General features: G+C 46.3%; 1 protein-coding gene across 2 annotated transcripts in view; it reads right to left on the minus strand.

Moving 5' to 3' along the window:
* LOC128917909 (protoheme IX farnesyltransferase, mitochondrial) overlaps positions 1-13,516 on the minus strand; it is a 110,307-nt gene that overhangs the window by 13,512 nt on the left and 83,279 nt on the right. For both annotated transcript variants that reach the window (XM_054221600.1, XM_054221599.1), the window contains exon 6: positions 3,990-4,222. In XM_054221600.1, the coding sequence (XP_054077575.1) occupies positions 3,990-4,222 (233 nt within the window). The remainder of the gene's footprint in view (positions 1-3,989; positions 4,223-13,516) is intronic.

The following is a 13,516-nucleotide window of genomic DNA, read 5'->3' on the forward strand; positions in this document are numbered from 1 at the left end:
TCCTCTTCAATATCATAGAATCACAGAATGGTTCAGGTTGGAAGGGACCTTAAAGCCCACCCAGTGCCACCCCCTGCCCTGGGCAGGGACACCTCCCACCAGCCCAGGTTGCTCCAAGCCCCGGCCAACCTGGCCTTGAACCCCTCCAGGGATGGGGCAGCCACAGCTTCTCTGGGCAACCTGGGCCAGGGGCTCACCACCCTCACAGCAAACAATTTCTTCCTCAGATCTCATCTAAATCTCCCCTCTTTCAGTATAAAACCATTACCCCTCATCCAATGGCTCCACTCCCTGATAAAGAGTCCCTCCAATATATTCATCAATGACCTGGATGAAGGGACACGGTGCACCCTCAGCGAGTTTGCTGATGACACAAAGCTGGGGGGGGTGGCTGACACAGCAGAAGGCTGTGCCACCATCCAGAGAGACCTGGACAGGCTGGAGAGTTGGGCGGAGAGAAACCTTATGAAATTCAATGAGGGCAAGTGTAGGGCACTGCACCTGGGGAGGAATAACCCCCTGCACCAGGACAGGTTGGGAGTGACCTGCTGGAGAGCAGCTCGGTGGAAAGAGACCTGGGAGTCCTGGTGGACAACAGGATGACCATGAGCCAGCAATGGGCCCTTGTGGCCAAGAAGGCCAACGGCATCCTGGGGGGCATCAAGAAGAGTGTGGCCAGGAGGTCAAGGGAGGTCATCCTCCCCCTCTGCTCGGCCCTGGGGAGGCCACATCTGGAGCGCTGGGTCCAGTGCTGGGCTCCCCGGTTCAAGAGGGACAGGGAACTGCTGGAGAGGGGACACCAAAGGGCTACCAAGATGCTGAGGGGACTGGAACACCTCTCTTGTGAAGAAAGGCTGAGGGATTTGGGTCTCTTGGGGCTGGAAAAAAGACGCCTGAGGGGGGACCTTATCAACGCTTATCAATACTGAAAGGGGGGGTGTCAGGAGGATGGGGCCAGGCTCTTTTCAGTGGTGCCCAGGGACAGGACAAGGGGTAACGGGCACAAACTTGACCATAGGGAGTTCCACCTCAACATGAGGAGGAACTTCTTTGCTGTTGAGGGTGGCAGAGCCCTGGCCCAGGCTGCCCCGAGAGGTGGTGGAGTCTCCGTCTCTGGGGACATTCCAAACCCGCCTGGAGGCGTTCCTGTGCCACCTGCTCTGGGTGACCCTGCTCTGGCAGGGGGTTGGACTGGGTGATCTCCAGAGGGCCCTGCCAACCCCTGCCATTCTGTGAGTCTGCAAAGTGTTTGCATCGCTGGAAAAATAAGGGTCCCAGATTTTTATCTGCAAACATGTGATATTTGTTTCTTGTAATAGAAACTGTCAAGGTATTAAACTTTGCAATAAGAAAGTTATAAATAAAATGAGGATAAATTAAAACAAGGCCACTCCCATTCTGAGACACTTCGTTATTATCTCTGGAGGAACCTAGGAATCATCTCCAACTCTCTGTAACGACCGAGAGCATCTCGCAGCACGAGCTATGCGCCAGTGATGCTATTGCACTCCGGACGTTACAGAAGGATGCGGCCACGGCTGTCCCAGGGTACCACACACTACGCTGCCGCGCTGGGTTACCCCTGTCAAATGCCAATGAGAGGTAGGTCCACACTCTAAAATATTGCTTTCCCTACAACCAGCAACACGTACAACAATGTGGCTGCTGTGAGAAGATTACAAGGAGAGAAAATCCACAGGAAAATGTAAAACGCAAAAAGCCAGCAGTTAAGTGGTGAGAACTTTCCTTCTCATTAGTTTTCTAACTCCCTTCCTTCACATTCCTCTCTGTTATTGAGTGGAATGATCCTTTTTTTTTTTTTTTTTTTTTTAAACGAGGTGCAAATGCATTTTCACACCTCTACCTAAAACTAGGTGAAGTCTCCAAGCTAATTACACATTATTAATGAGTTCAACAACTGTGGGTAGGCTGGTTAGCGAAGGGGCGCAGGTCTGCGTGTCGTGTATGGATGCACACGGACACACGCTTCTCCTGGCACGGGTCTGATGCTGTCAGGTGCTGAACCCTCTTCTCCTTTGCAATAATAGAACGTTCAACACTCAAAATTATAGTCTACAATGCAATTCTTTTCTTTTATTTCTCTATTTTCTTTTTAAAGGTGTTTTAGGTTTTGTTTGTTTTTTAACACTGAAATGCACTGAAGTATTACATTCAGGGCACCGTTTTCAGGACTCTCCCCAGGGGTGCTGTATTCCAAAGACCAGTATCAGCTCCATAACATTTTTTTCACCGACACACGCCGGAAGCTGACTGTAGAAAGTTTTAGCTGCCCAGAACACACAACGCAACACCGGGTCACGCACCGGCAACATCATCACGTGCTGGCGAAGTCTGGCTCTGAGCTATCATCTTCCACCGGTGGCACCACTGCCAGAGACTATCCCTTCCACAGCAGAGCTGGCAGAGGGACACACAACCACATCTCAGGCGCAAATTAGAGAGGAAGAGCTTATTTGGGACAAAGACGGTGCTCCCTGCTGCCCGCCCTGCCTGCCCTACAGGGACAGCTTCGCGCTTTGCGAAATAGGTCTTGAAGAGCAAGTTGCAACTTGACGAATTCAAGACGATGAAAATCAGTGCCAGTTGACTTTAACGTGCCAGGCTTTACCTGCAGCAGTTTAGCTAAAAATCCGGGGTGACAATTTGAACGGTGACAGCCTCTACAGCAAGGGGTTTTAGTGAGCTCCCCCAGTCCGGTCTGCGCAGGTGAAAACGTGGGCACGTGAGAGTCATCTTCTAGCATCAACTCTGCGAAGAGGTGCCAAAACCTACGCAGAAATCCCTAAACGACGTCAGATCCAAGATCTAGGCAACTGCAGACAGAACGCTACAGTCCTTAAAAATATACATTTTGTGGGTTTAATTCATTGTCTCCTCTTTACAAATACAGAATTTCTAATGATGTCTGCTATGCACTCCTTAACACGAGACACTCTACATACACACACATACCATTTATAGGTCTAAATATAAAAAAAACCCAAAACTTTCAGAGATGTAAATGTTTGTATAGAAGTACTACACGTGATTAAAAAAAACCACCACAAACCCCTTCCTCCTAGCTCTGGATCAGCTCTGGATCGGAGCACGCGTACACAAAGCCAATTCAGCCTGACTTTTATAGGGAGCGCGCAGCACAAATGAGGAACGGCGTGCTGCCGATTTTGCACAGATCCTGATAATTCCTGCTTAAAAGCCTTGTTGTTGAAAGTATTATTCAAGCCTTAAATATGCCGCGCTGCGGGATGAGTGTGCGCTCAAAACATTCTTAACAGACCTGTTAATTGAACTCCCTGAGTTTCTTCAGAATGTAACTATGTGGAGCCACTTTGATTCTTAAGTTTCTCGCTGGCAGGAAAAACAAGCCCTAATTGTGTCGGAGTTTTGCTGCTGAAGAGATCAGTGTTTTATGAGGGATGTAAAAATGGTTCACAGTTACTAAAATAGAAATCTTCGTTTGCTTTTCAAGGAGAGGGGGAAGGAACATTTATAACTCAGAGTTTAGAAGTGAGCAATTAAGAAATACACCAATAAATTAATCTTCCCAGGGTATTTTCTGGCTTGTGGAAAGACAGTAATAAACACATCTGGGAATTTTCCAGCTGAAAGCTCCTGACTTGTGAGTCAGATCTTACCGGGTATGGTTTTAATCCTGAAATTACATAACATTTTCTTCCATGTGAACCCCAAAGACACTCTTCTCCTTCTAGATTTTTTTTTTAAGATGGCCTAAACACATATTCAATAAGACACGCTCTTTCATCAACTCACGTTTGCCCCTGAAATGTCGCCGTAAGGATGATAAGACCATGTCTACTTCTTCAGTCTGTATGGTACCGCACCGTAACAGGCTTTGGCACTGCCAACAGCAGAATATATCTGCTTTCAAAGCAGTATCGAGTCAAAAAAGCATAAAGAATGAGGTTTAATGGCAACCGCTCGCTCAGACGCGCGGGTTTTATACTCACCAGCATCCAGAGTACCGGTGGCCGCAGTCCAGCCCATGACGGGGGGAATGGCGCCAACGACGGCTCCCACCCAGGTGTTGGCGATGCTCATCCTCTTCATGGGCGTGTAACAACACGTGTACAGGAAAATGTTGAAGGCTCCCAGGCCGCCGGTGAGAGGGTTTACCCCCAGCGTCAGCAGGGCGATGCCCGGGACTCCGCAGGAGGCAGCGAAACAGACGGCGAGCAGGGGGCTGCGGGGAGAGCAGAGCCACACACTCAGCCTTCGAGAATTACTGCTGCCCCGCTCCTTTTGCCTCCTCCCAAAAACGGAGACGGCATTTTTTGTTATTTTTCGCTCGCCCAGCCCAAACGTTCCCATCTGACCCCCCATCCTAAGACAAGCCTTTCTAGAAAAGGTGAGCCAGTCCTGCCGCAGATTCGCAATGCCAGGGGCTTCCTACCCTTGGGGTCGCTGCGTTCAACAAATACATTCAACCCAGGCAGGAAAACAGCCCTTACGGAGAACGGGTGCTTCCAGCAGATCTTTCATTTTAATCTTAGCAAATTTTGACCTCTGGAAAAAGCGCCCAGGGTTTAGAATAAACGAGAATGGTTGTAGCTTGTCAGATTTTTAATCGATTGCAATTATCCAATGGGATTCTTTGGCTGACACGCAGCAGGGCTAGACACAAAATTAGGAAGCGTTTATGAGGAGAAGAGTACACTCTATCATTTTGAAACTACATCAGCAGCAATACAGTATTTTTTGGCTTTACTGAAAAAAAGGACGAGTTTTCTACGTTCCCATTTAGCTTCTGCACTGTGCTAAGCAGGGGCAGCACACCAAAGCAATTCTGGCAACAGGCTCGAAATCAAAACTTATTACCTTCTAAGTATGACTGGAATTAACTGAAGATATTTTAGGTTTGGCCAAAAGCAGCAAACAATAAAGATGCAAATTATTCCTGTTGATTTCTACTGCACATCAGCTAGGTGCTCAGGGAAGGTTGGAAATTGCTGTTAAAATCTGTAAGCAAGTGGCTGAAGCTATGTAAAATTCTGCTAATGTATTCCACAATTAACATCCAAATAGGATGAACAAGGTTTTTTTGTTTGGCTACCAAACCCACACTTCAAAGGCAGCACCGTGATGCACCCCAAGGAAGCTTTAGTTGTGTTCCCTTGCACCAGGACAACGTAGAACCCTAGAATCGTCGAGGATGGAAGGGACCTTTCAGATCATGGAGCCTGCGGAGGGCTCCAAACCTTCCCCAGGAGCAGGCATCTTCCTCACCACGGATGGGTCCATGTGCTGATGGACCTCAGCTCCTGCCCACCGCTGCTCTTGCAAACATGACTTACTCCGCCCGCAGAGCCAAAAAGTCCTTCCAGCTGAAATATTCTCCAAACGGGATTTATCTTCCCAGTCTAGACCATCGCTTTGAAGAACCGATATGAAAGAAAAAGTATGAACCGCAGCATTCTGGTCCTTCAGCGGGGAGGGTGAACACAGAATCGTAGAATGGTCGAGGTTGGAAGGGACCTTTCAGATCATCGAGTCCAACCATCAACCCGACACTGCCAAAACCCCCACTACCCCATGTCCCTCAGCACCACGTCTGCCCGGCTTTTCAATACCTCCAGGGACGGTGACTCAACCACTTCCCTGGGCAGCCTGTTCCGTGTGTGGAGATCTCTTCCCACACCCTTGTTCGAGGGTGTTTGGTACGATGGAAAGAGAGAACTAAATGCCACTAAGAAATAACGTGGTGTGGGAGACCTCTGGAAGGGAGGAAAATGCCATTAACTCAGTTGCATTTAATAACCCACGTGGCTAAATACACGCTTCCAGTCATCCATATAAGAGCAGAAAATATGCGTGCTTGCACCAAATGTCTCGGCATGAAGTTTAGCTTTACACGTTTTGTCTAATTGAAAACTATGCAGCCTTTGTATTCTGTGATCACTCTGCCCTCTGGCCAAATCCTTACCCCTAAAATACGTGTTGCAAGCACTGCTCCAAACCTCGTAAGAAAAGCTTTGCTGTTTGGGATGAATTTTATGGGAGTTTTATCAGCAAAAAATCCTACCATTCAAATTTTGATTGTTAAGACCTTTGTTGGACCAATATGGCACAGAGATCCTAAATAACTGCAAGAAGCAAAATGAGCAAACCTCACACTAAAGATCTGCCTTCAATTTAAATTAAATTGACTAAGTCATTTTATCCAGCTTCTCAAAACCATCAACAGATTTTAGGTTATGGAGCATGCACAGAGCACATTTACGCTCCCGCATTCCCAGGCTCGGTGTTACTAATACATCAGGAATAGGGGCAGGGCACGTCGTTGCCATCCATTGACAATGAGATGTATAAAATTTGAGAGTGTTTTTGGGAGCTGCACTGTGAAAGGAGCCATACGGTGCTGTGCCCTCTGTATTTGCAGCTCGCGGTGCCCTTTTGCAGAAAGGCAGGAAAACACAATCTGTACCAATAAACTGCCTCGACGCCGACTACAAAACTCCGCAGACGTTGCCCCTCTGTAGTGAAAGCCTGACTGGGTTTGGTTAAACAAATCTATCTTGACTGATTCCTGAATAAAATACAGTCAGACAGTAAACACCAGATTAACACAATACACACTCTGAAGGCGACAAAAGACCAGCTTGACCCGACAAGGCCGGGCTACCCATGTTCGCTCCCGCAGAGCTCGCAGACATAAATGAGGACACAGTTTGACCTAACGCAACGAGCGCTTTTCTCACTAATCAGGAGTGAAGACTCATCTACACGCCTCCAATTCAACTGAACGTTACACACCATGAGCCGGGCAGACACCAGCCCTTCGTGCCTGTCCGGGGAAGGGAAGGTCAAGGCTGGGACGGCAAAACCCTTCTCCATGGTTGAACCCAGCATTGCGTCTCTCCCACGTTGCTTCCCTGCGGGCACCAGCCCTGACAGCAGCGCTGCCTTCCGCATCCAACTGATGGGTTGGAAAAGTACCTTTAAAAAAGGAGGTTTTATCAAAAGGGAAGGGTGAAGTTACCTGACTGAGACCTCCAAAAAAGTTGTTCTGTTCCTCATAGATGAAAACACATTTTTGCTTCTCAGTTTCTTCCTTTTTGCCTCTTTAAAAGGAGGCAGTTTGCTCCGTGTCTGTAATACTCCTGACAATCTCAGGGGACAGTATCAAGTCAACGACGGCTGTTCTTCACAAGCAGTTGAACTATATTACTTTTAGACGTCCCGAAAGTATCGCATTTTCTACTTCTCTCCAGTGTTTCCTTAGCAAACAAGGAACTGTAAAAATCTTCAGGAAGAGTAATTGTCTGACTTACAAGTGCCTGCCCCTAAAACTCCAACTGAGATCAGAAACTCCAACTGTGATCTGATGATTCAGCTTTGTTGTTTCTGCCCCTTAAAATACTATTTGGCACTGCAGCCAGAAATTAGGACCTTGCTTTCTTGGCGAGACATGAGGTAGAGGAGAATTCAACTCATTCTCACGTAAATATGTCATGTTTATAAGGTCTGGGAGAAGTAAAAGCAACTCACTCATCAGGGAGAAAGAGACTATTTGAGGAAAAGGTAGAGAGATTTCAGTCACTGGTGCAGCTTTTTCTGCTTCAGCGACTCCCAGGATTTTAAGAAGAAAAGACTGACTCTCAGTTTAAATCACAGCAGTTTAAGGGGTATTCTGATTTCTACTAGTTTATGGTTTTCTAGGGACCATTATGCATCTCCATGCTCACATTAGGTCTGTCAAAACTCTGGCATGTGGTATGAGGCTCATTGAGCTGATGCACGTTCCTTTGCCGGGGCAGCACAGGAGAAGAGGACCCCATTCTGGCGCAGGAGAAGGGCTGGGAGGCTGAGATGTCACTGGAATTGCCCCATCACCTAATGTCCACGCGGTTGCTCCCACCACAGCCTCGTGCCAGCACGCAGTCCAGCGTGCATCACAGGAGCATCGGTCTTGGGTAACCCAACGTCGGGGAATTCTCACGTGGTGGTCAAAAGTGGCTGCGGGGTCTCTGCTGGTTTCCTTCATCCTTAAACCATCCCATGTAGTAAGCGCAGGCTGATGACAGACGCTGGTACTTAAGTCTCAATTCATTTGGGCGTTCACTAAGGGAATCACTCCCATGGGAAAAAAAGGCAATCTTCCCTTGGAAAACTGGCCAAGGAGCTAGCTCAGAAAGCAAACATATTGAGTAAGAAACTAGGTTTTATGATGGATTCTTGGGAGGAGTTGGTTTCAGTGATTCGGCTGATTAAAATCAGACTCTGGAAAAATACTACAAGTGCCAAATGAGTTCTCTTCAAATTTCAACTCTAAAATAACCAGCATGTCACCACATAGGACACCTCCTAAAGGAAAACCCAAAACTGGTCATTCTACCTTGTCCCTCTTCACTGCCTTATTGAGCATGCACATGCCAAAGTCTGGCTAATAATACTGCTAAAAGACATTCACTTTCAACTAAAAGCTTTTGAGAGAACTTCAGCTTCAACAGCGAATCATCAAACCTTTCTTGATCCAAAGAAAACGCGCTGACGCTTCTCTCCCCTAGAGTTCACCCAAGATGGACCTTCCCCAGTCACACTGCACTGAGAGCATCCAAGAGGAGGAGGAGGAGGAGGAAGAGACCCAGGTTTCTCATTCAACTCAGGCTTTTGTTGACGCAGAGGTGTCTGGAGAGATGCTGTGGGTCAGGCTGGGCAGGATGGCTCAAGGACAGCCCAGCGCTGCTGGGGAGGAACGGGAACGCAGGAGGAATCCCAGCTGGGGGATATTCAGGCATCCCTTGCACAGGCGACCACGAGGCACGCACACGGACCCTCACTCACCGTATCGGTCACGGCAACTTTGGACAATGCAGCAGCCTCGTTTAATTCATGGGCGCCAGCATAATCTCCAAATCTAGTGCCACTTGTATAACGATCTTACACACACGTGCATGAAATATATTTATTTAATGGGCTCCAGAGCCATGGATAATAGGACTTATTGACTCACAGCGCTAGTTGGAAAAATTGAGAGGGGAAAACAAATTAAAGCGTTTGCCCATCTATAAAATTAATGTACTATTTTACCTATTTCACAGCAGCATTAGCAAGCTTAATGTCTATAAAGATCAATAGCATCACTACTACACATGCTTTTCTTTGCTGTTTTTGGCTCTTTGGCAAAACATTTTGTGAAGACGACTGTCAAAGTACAGTTAGAACTACAATTTAAAAAAAAAAACACAACAAAACAGTATTAAAAAAGGGGAAAAAGTTTAAAGAAAATTTTGTTTGAAAAGAAAAATCCAGAAGCCAGACAAAATTCCCTCTTAAAACCTATCAATATTTAGAAACATGGAAAATTCCTGTATCAGCATCTAATGCTTCGACCTATCTCTGTGAATATATTGACACTCATAGAAATACAAACACAAAGCCCATCTGAATCCTGAATAGGCGCATTCATGCCATCAGCAGTCGTATGCAATTCATGTTCAGATCTTATGTAAATACATAAGAAACTTAATTTGTGACCTTGTGTTAATGGGAAATTGGGCACGCAAAATATATTTACATAAAAGCATAAGCCTGACTGTAAGTGCCCATTTAGGACTGCCTGCATATTTCTTTCAGGTGAAGCATAAGTGCTTATATTTGAAAATTAGATTCAAAGCCTAACACAAAAGGTAATAAAACAATTTCTGTCTTCTCCCTGTCTGTCAAAAACCTTTTATAGACACATCACCCGCTTCTAAAAGAGCAAACTAAAAAAAAAAACCAAACCCAAACCAACAATGCTCTCTTGTTTTGCTGCAGCGTGCATAGAATACCTTAAGGGACTGAAACATTCCAATTCCTGGTTGATCGTTAGATCTTATTATTATTGACAACTGTCCCTAGAGCCACGAGGCCAGGCATCGGTTCCACCAAATGCAGGATGATGATGTGAAATAAGCAGGACGGGGCTGGTGAAGGGCGCTTATTTAGAGTCACCTCCACACCCGAACGAAGCCAGGATGCGCATCCTCGCCTGCCTCAGCCTGCGACTTTAATAACGGCAAACACTCTCCATAGACCATACCCTTAAATTGCAATTTTACTTATTTTTCGAGGAGGCAAAAACTGATTTGGGTTCTATCCGGTGTGTTTTCTGTTTCATTTAAGACACAGGTTCAGCAAGGCCGCCACGCTTCCTCCCCTCCCTCGTTTGCTGCCGCTGCCCGCAGGAACGGCCCGAAATTATCCCTGACTTCAGCATCTTCCACGGCGGCAGGTAAACGGTGCCGAAGACAACAAAGGTGAGATTGATGGCTCAGATTAATCTCAATATTGCTACTCCGGGCGCAAATTCTATCTGCATATAGTGTCAAAACAATTTGTCGTAATAAGAAGAGGAAGAGTCTGAACCAGCCTCATGCGCAGACGGGCTGAAAATGCCGGGAGCTCAGAAGAAGGTATTTGGCAGACAAAGAATACAAGTGTGATTCTCATTTCTGCAACTGCATTTCACCATCACGGGCTGAGATACGAGTCCAGTGCATGAGCGCTGTTCCAAAGCCATAATTAAAATCAGATTTCAGGAGTAAGCATCATAAGTTGCTTATTATTTCTGGAATCTGTAGGTACTAAAAATGTCCCCAGACTACTCACCAGTACAAGGCTGCCGGAGGAAGCCCCCTCCTCTTCCTAATTTTTTCCAGGTCAGCAGCAAGTTATTAAGGCTTCTGAAGCCGCTTACAAACTCAGACAAAAGCATCAGGCTGAAGTTTTTACATTTTTCCGACAGCAGTGACAGGTTACGCAAACTGAAGTGCAAGTCACAACTCTTTGAAGGTTTCCATGGTGGCGACAGCCGGTGGTCACAGAGTCATAGAACGGTTTGGGTCGGAAGGGACCTTAAAGAGCATCCAGGTCCACCCCCTGCCCTGGGCAGGGACACCTCCCACCAGACCAGGTTGCTCCAAGCCCCGTCCAACCTGGCCTTGAACCCCTCCAGGGATGGGGCAGCCACAGCTTCTCTGGGCAACCTGGCCCAGGGGCTCACCACCCTCACAGCCAAGAATTTCTTCCTGAGATCTCATCTAAATCTCCTCTCTTTCAATTTAAAACTGTTCCCCCTCGTCCCATGGCTCCCCTCCCTGATCCAGAGTCCCTCCCCAGCTTTCCTGGAGCCCCTTTAGGGACTGGAAGGGGCTCAAAGGTCTCCCCGGAGCCTTCTCTTCTCCAGGCTGAACTCCCCCAGCTCTCTCAGCCTGTCCTCACAGCAGAGGGCCTCCAGCCATGGAAGATGGCCATGGAGTTCCTCAGCACAAACACACCTAACCCTGTGCAGAAAACCGTCATTCTCCCCAGCTGATGCTTTACAGTTTTGCTCATCTCCTGACATCTTCTCAATTCCTGTGTCCAGGCAACACCAAGAGTTGCCGAAAACCAGTCCCAGGGTAGGAGCTGAACCTGTGGTCACCATGACTGTCATACAGTACTGAGCTATGACTTGGTCACCTCCCCCTCAGCTGGAGCCTCAGCCAAGGTATTTATTCTAATTTTTATTTATTTTTTTTAAAGATCAGCACCCAAGAACTGCTCAGCCCTCTTCAGCAGCTTTAAAGATCCACCAAGCAAATTAAGGAAGGCCACCAACCCCAGCAGTTGCACCAGACGATCCCATCCCACTTGGAAGAGACAGAAGGAGCTGCGGACATTACGCGCTGCAACAAGACATGACTCTTTAGAAGCCTTCCGCCTCCTATGACTTAGGTAATGGGAGGAAGGCTCTTCTCCTTCCAGCACACATCTGGATTGCATTTGCGTGATTTCCAGCTCCGCTTCCCCAGATGGACACATGCCTGAAACCAGCAGTGGGGTCATCTGATGGCGCAAGTGCCATAGAGTCAGCTGACGGCGAGAAACAAGCCAAAAGGCTGTAAAAGGCACATTTTGCCCCTGAATAGCAACGGTAGCTTTCCTGGAATGATTTTTGAAGGGAGGTTAAAAAAAACATTCGTACAACTTCTAAGCTGAAAGTAAGGCACGGAGCATTCAAAATCAATCAGCGATCATGGCAGACAACTGAACAATGGCAATCTACCAACAGTGAAATTAAATTTTAACTTTCCACACAAATCCTTTCAGGCTGCATACTTATATGTTTAGTAATAAAAACCATATTCATGACCATCGTCAGCTGCAAAAGTTCTATAGTAATAACAACACCACTAATGGAAAATGAAACTGGAACAACATTGCCTGGATCAGTAGCTTCATCACTGATGACTTCTAAAATGATTCTAATTTTTTTTTGCAAAAGACATGAGATTAAACTCCAGAAGAGTCCTACAGACAGACTGGGGATGTACCTGATAGAAAAAATATCCCCACTCAGATTTGAGATTTTAAATCAAAGTGGTTACATGATGATGCGTTATGACCCCCAATTAGTTTTGAGGCAGCGTATCTTTTTTTTTTTTAAGGGCTCAAGGCATGACCGACAAACTATTTTTATATTCAACTACAACTTTCAATTACAGATTGGATTAGTCTCAAGGAGAGATATTTCTTTCCAATTGAAAGGAAAAAAATAGCTTTAACATTGGCAGAACGGGCATGTCGCTAGACGCCGTTCTTTCTTTCATGCAGATCTGATCCTGGGTCCCTCAGAAGCTTTCGCAAACACAAGGAATCCAGCTCTCGCCTCCGATACCACCTTCCACAGGTGCGCTGTGACTGAACATCACGAGAAGCCCAAGAACCTGCCGACTGAGGCTTAATCTTGCAAAGCACCAGAATTACATTAAACTGAACGATATCTATCAATGAGCTAAACCGGTACTATTTTAAGGGGAAAAAATGTAGAGAAAGATCTTAATAGATACTCATTTATTCTCTCTCAATCATGCAAGAAAGTTCACGACTCAGGACAAGAGATGAAGGACGATGCATTTTAAAACTAAAACAGGAAACTAAACTACGCCTTTAATTGGGAATTCAATTTTTCCCCACCAACTGCAAAAATCAGAATACACGCTTGCCTCTCACCACTGAAGACTGACAAGACGTCCTTTAGGAGCTGCAAACAAATGGGGAGCTTGTCAAGTCTTTTTTTTTTTTTTTTTTTCCTTAACAGATTACTTAACTTTGTCTTCACAGGTGACGAAGCAATATGTATATTCCGTCAGCGTCTGGCGTCTCGTCCCCAGAAATGTGTTGCTGTGGCAGATGAGGCTCTACACGCACTACGAGTACTGGATTTTATATCAAATCCCCTTTAACTGGGTCTAATGCTACCACAATTTTTAAGATCGCCAGAACACCCTCGTTGCAATTCTGCCCGCTTATGTTTTTCTAACTGGCTTTTTGTGATTTGGTTTCTGGTAACGACTATGACAAAGATGTTGATCATCTCAGATTGGGCAGCACTTTACCCTGAATGTGAAAAAAAATAATAAAATAGCATGGAAACCAGTAGAGAAGTTCTAAACCCAGCTTGTAACACAAAATCTGAGCTGAGGAGGAGCTCTGTGTTAAGAGAAGTTCT

Source organism: Rissa tridactyla, chromosome 15, assembly GCF_028500815.1.
Source record: "Rissa tridactyla isolate bRisTri1 chromosome 15, bRisTri1.patW.cur.20221130, whole genome shotgun sequence".
In the NCBI taxonomy this organism is placed as follows: Eukaryota; Metazoa; Chordata; class Aves; order Charadriiformes; family Laridae; genus Rissa; species Rissa tridactyla.